At 47.2% G+C, this 2230-nt stretch overlaps 1 protein-coding gene across 1 annotated transcript; it reads right to left on the reverse strand.

The window, feature by feature from the left end:
• Positions 1-881: 881 nt before the first annotated feature.
• Positions 882-1769, reverse strand: LOC132492113 (protein disulfide-isomerase A3-like). Its single transcript, XM_060101346.1, has 2 exons — positions 1235-1769; positions 882-1057 (listed from the first exon to the last, which is right to left on the reverse strand). The coding sequence occupies exons 1-2, from the start codon at positions 1767-1769 to the stop codon at positions 882-884; spliced, it is 711 nt and encodes a 236-aa protein (XP_059957329.1).
• Positions 1770-2230: the final 461 nt, after the last annotated feature.

Consider the following 2230-nt stretch of genomic DNA (forward strand, 5'->3'; position numbering starts at 1 on the left):
AATTTTCAGACACAGATTTGCAGTCGAAAGAGGTAACTAAGTTGTGTGACAGAACTCAAATTCAGTACTGTCTTTTCTTTTAGAGGGGGCGCATTTATTGTCACTGTTCCCAAATGTACAAAAAGAAAAGATAGAAAATAAGTCCCCAACACAGTTCCTCCCACCCCCGTAACATTGCCCCCAACACAAACAATTTTGCCCAAACCACAAACATAAACTGATTCTGGTATTCTCATAAACAGTGCAGCTAAGAAACAGTTTAGAGAAAGTTTAACAGGATTCAGATTCTATCCATTCTGTCCTCTCAGCCCTGAGAGGTAATAATCCTATATGGGTCCCAGTCCTCCCCAGTGGTTTTCCCATCTCTGGTGGAAGAGTCCTTTTTTTTTATTTAGTTAGTTTTGGCTGCATCGGGTCTTAGTGGCGGCACATGGTATCTTCTGTTGCGGCACGTGGGCTCTTCATTGTAGTGTGAGGGCTTCTCTCTAGTTGTGGCTACACGGGTTTTCACTTCTCTAGTTGTGGCCTGTGGGCTCCAGGGCACGTGGGCTCTGTAGTTGGGGCCCGTGGGTTCCAGAGTGCGTGGCCTCTTTCCATTTGCTGCACACGGGCTCTAGTTGAGGCACGCGAGCTCAGTAGTTGTGGCACGTGGACTTGGTTTTTCCGAAGCTTGTGGGACCTTAGTTCCCTGACCAGGGATCGAACCCACATCCCCTGCATTGGAAGGCGGATTCTTTACCACTGGACCACCAGGGAAGTCCCTGGAAGAGTCCTTTTACAAAGTGGTATATTTGGCTGCTGCTTTAGAGATCCTCCTGTGCTGCCTTCTTCTTCTTGGGTTTTTCTTCTTGAATTATGGGGGGGGGCGGTGTTGTGGCCTCTCACTTTAGATAGCTAATAAAATCATTTAATTCATGGCCACCTTCGTATTTCTTTGGATTTAGCTTCTTGTTGGCTGGAGAGAAGCAGATGGTAGGAAAACCTCTAACTTCATATGGAGAAGGCGCTGTGGCATCCATCTTGGCTATGATAATATCTAGGTCTTTTCTGAGCTTCTCTCCCAGTTCTTTTTTTTTTTTTTTTTTTTCTGTTGCGGAGCACAGGCTCTGGACGCGCAGGCTCAGTGGCCATGGTTCACGGGCCCAGCCACTCCGCTGCATGTGGGATCTTCCCGGACCAGGGCACGAACCTGTGTCCCCTGCATCGGCAGGCAGACTCTCAACCCCTGCGCCACCAGGGAAGCCCTCTCCCAGTTCTTTATACTTAGGCTCCAGATTCTTACAGTGACCACACCAAGGAGCATAAAATTCAATCAGCATATCTTTAGTTTCATCACTCACTAGTTCATCAACATTCTTTGCTACCACTACCTTTACGGGCCTATCAGTGCTCTCTGGGATAGGCTCAGACTTCAGGTATCTCTTCAGGTTACCATCAAAGTAATCCTGCAGGAATATCTCAAGAGCCTTGCCATCACGCGACAATTCCTCCTGCATGACAAACTTCTCTGCTTTTGTAGTTCTGATAGCAACAACAGCAGTCTCTCCAGTAGCACTTTCCAAGCCAAAATCAGAAAGTTCATGACTAAAGCTTTTGCAGCTAGCCACAGCAAAGTTGAGTTTCTTCCCAATATCCAGGAATTTCTTTGCCACCATCATCACTCTGTTTCTCCAGTAGTTGGAACATTTAGCATTCTTTTCATAGTCCACATCATAGGAAGCCATAAGTAAGTCCTTACCCTGTATCAAATCTTTATTTTCTTCTGTCATGTAAGGTCAGATACCACAACTGGTTTCCTGAATAAATTGTTTTAATCTTTCCACTGGTCATTTTCTGTTTTGTATATGCCACAGTCTTGTCCTCAAACCTGTTCATCAGGTATGAAGGACAGGGGCTTCCCTGGTGGTGCAGTGGTTGAGAGTCCGCCTGCCAATGCAAGGGACACGGGTTCGTGCCCCGGTCTGGGAAGATCCCACATGCCGCGGAGCGGCTAGGCCCGTGAGCCATGGCCGCTGAACCTGCGCGTCCGGAGCTCCGCAACGGGAGAGGCCACAACAGTGAGAGGCCCGCGTACCGCAAAAAAAAGAAAAAATATATATGAAGGACAAAACAAGGTGATACCCTCTCCGTCATCATCATACTTGTTCACCAGAGACGCAACATTGGTGTGTGCAAATCGGTAGTTATCTCTCAAGTTGCTGGCTGCTTTTTGAAACTCTGAGTTAGCTTC

The sequence above is a fragment of the Mesoplodon densirostris genome, chromosome 6, assembly GCF_025265405.1.
Source record: "Mesoplodon densirostris isolate mMesDen1 chromosome 6, mMesDen1 primary haplotype, whole genome shotgun sequence".
In the NCBI taxonomy this organism is placed as follows: domain Eukaryota; kingdom Metazoa; phylum Chordata; class Mammalia; order Artiodactyla; family Ziphiidae; genus Mesoplodon; species Mesoplodon densirostris.

Bases quoted from the DNA above. Each gene is read 5' to 3' on its own strand.
- LOC132492113 (XM_060101346.1), bottom strand. From the start codon at position 1,769: ATGACAGAAGAAAATAAAGATTTGATACAGGGTAAGGACTTACTTATG. The intron at 1,058-1,234 runs GTGGCGCAGGGG...AAGAACTGGGAG, and splicing joins ACTGGGAGAGGGCTTCCCTG to AGAAGCTCAGAAAAGACCTA.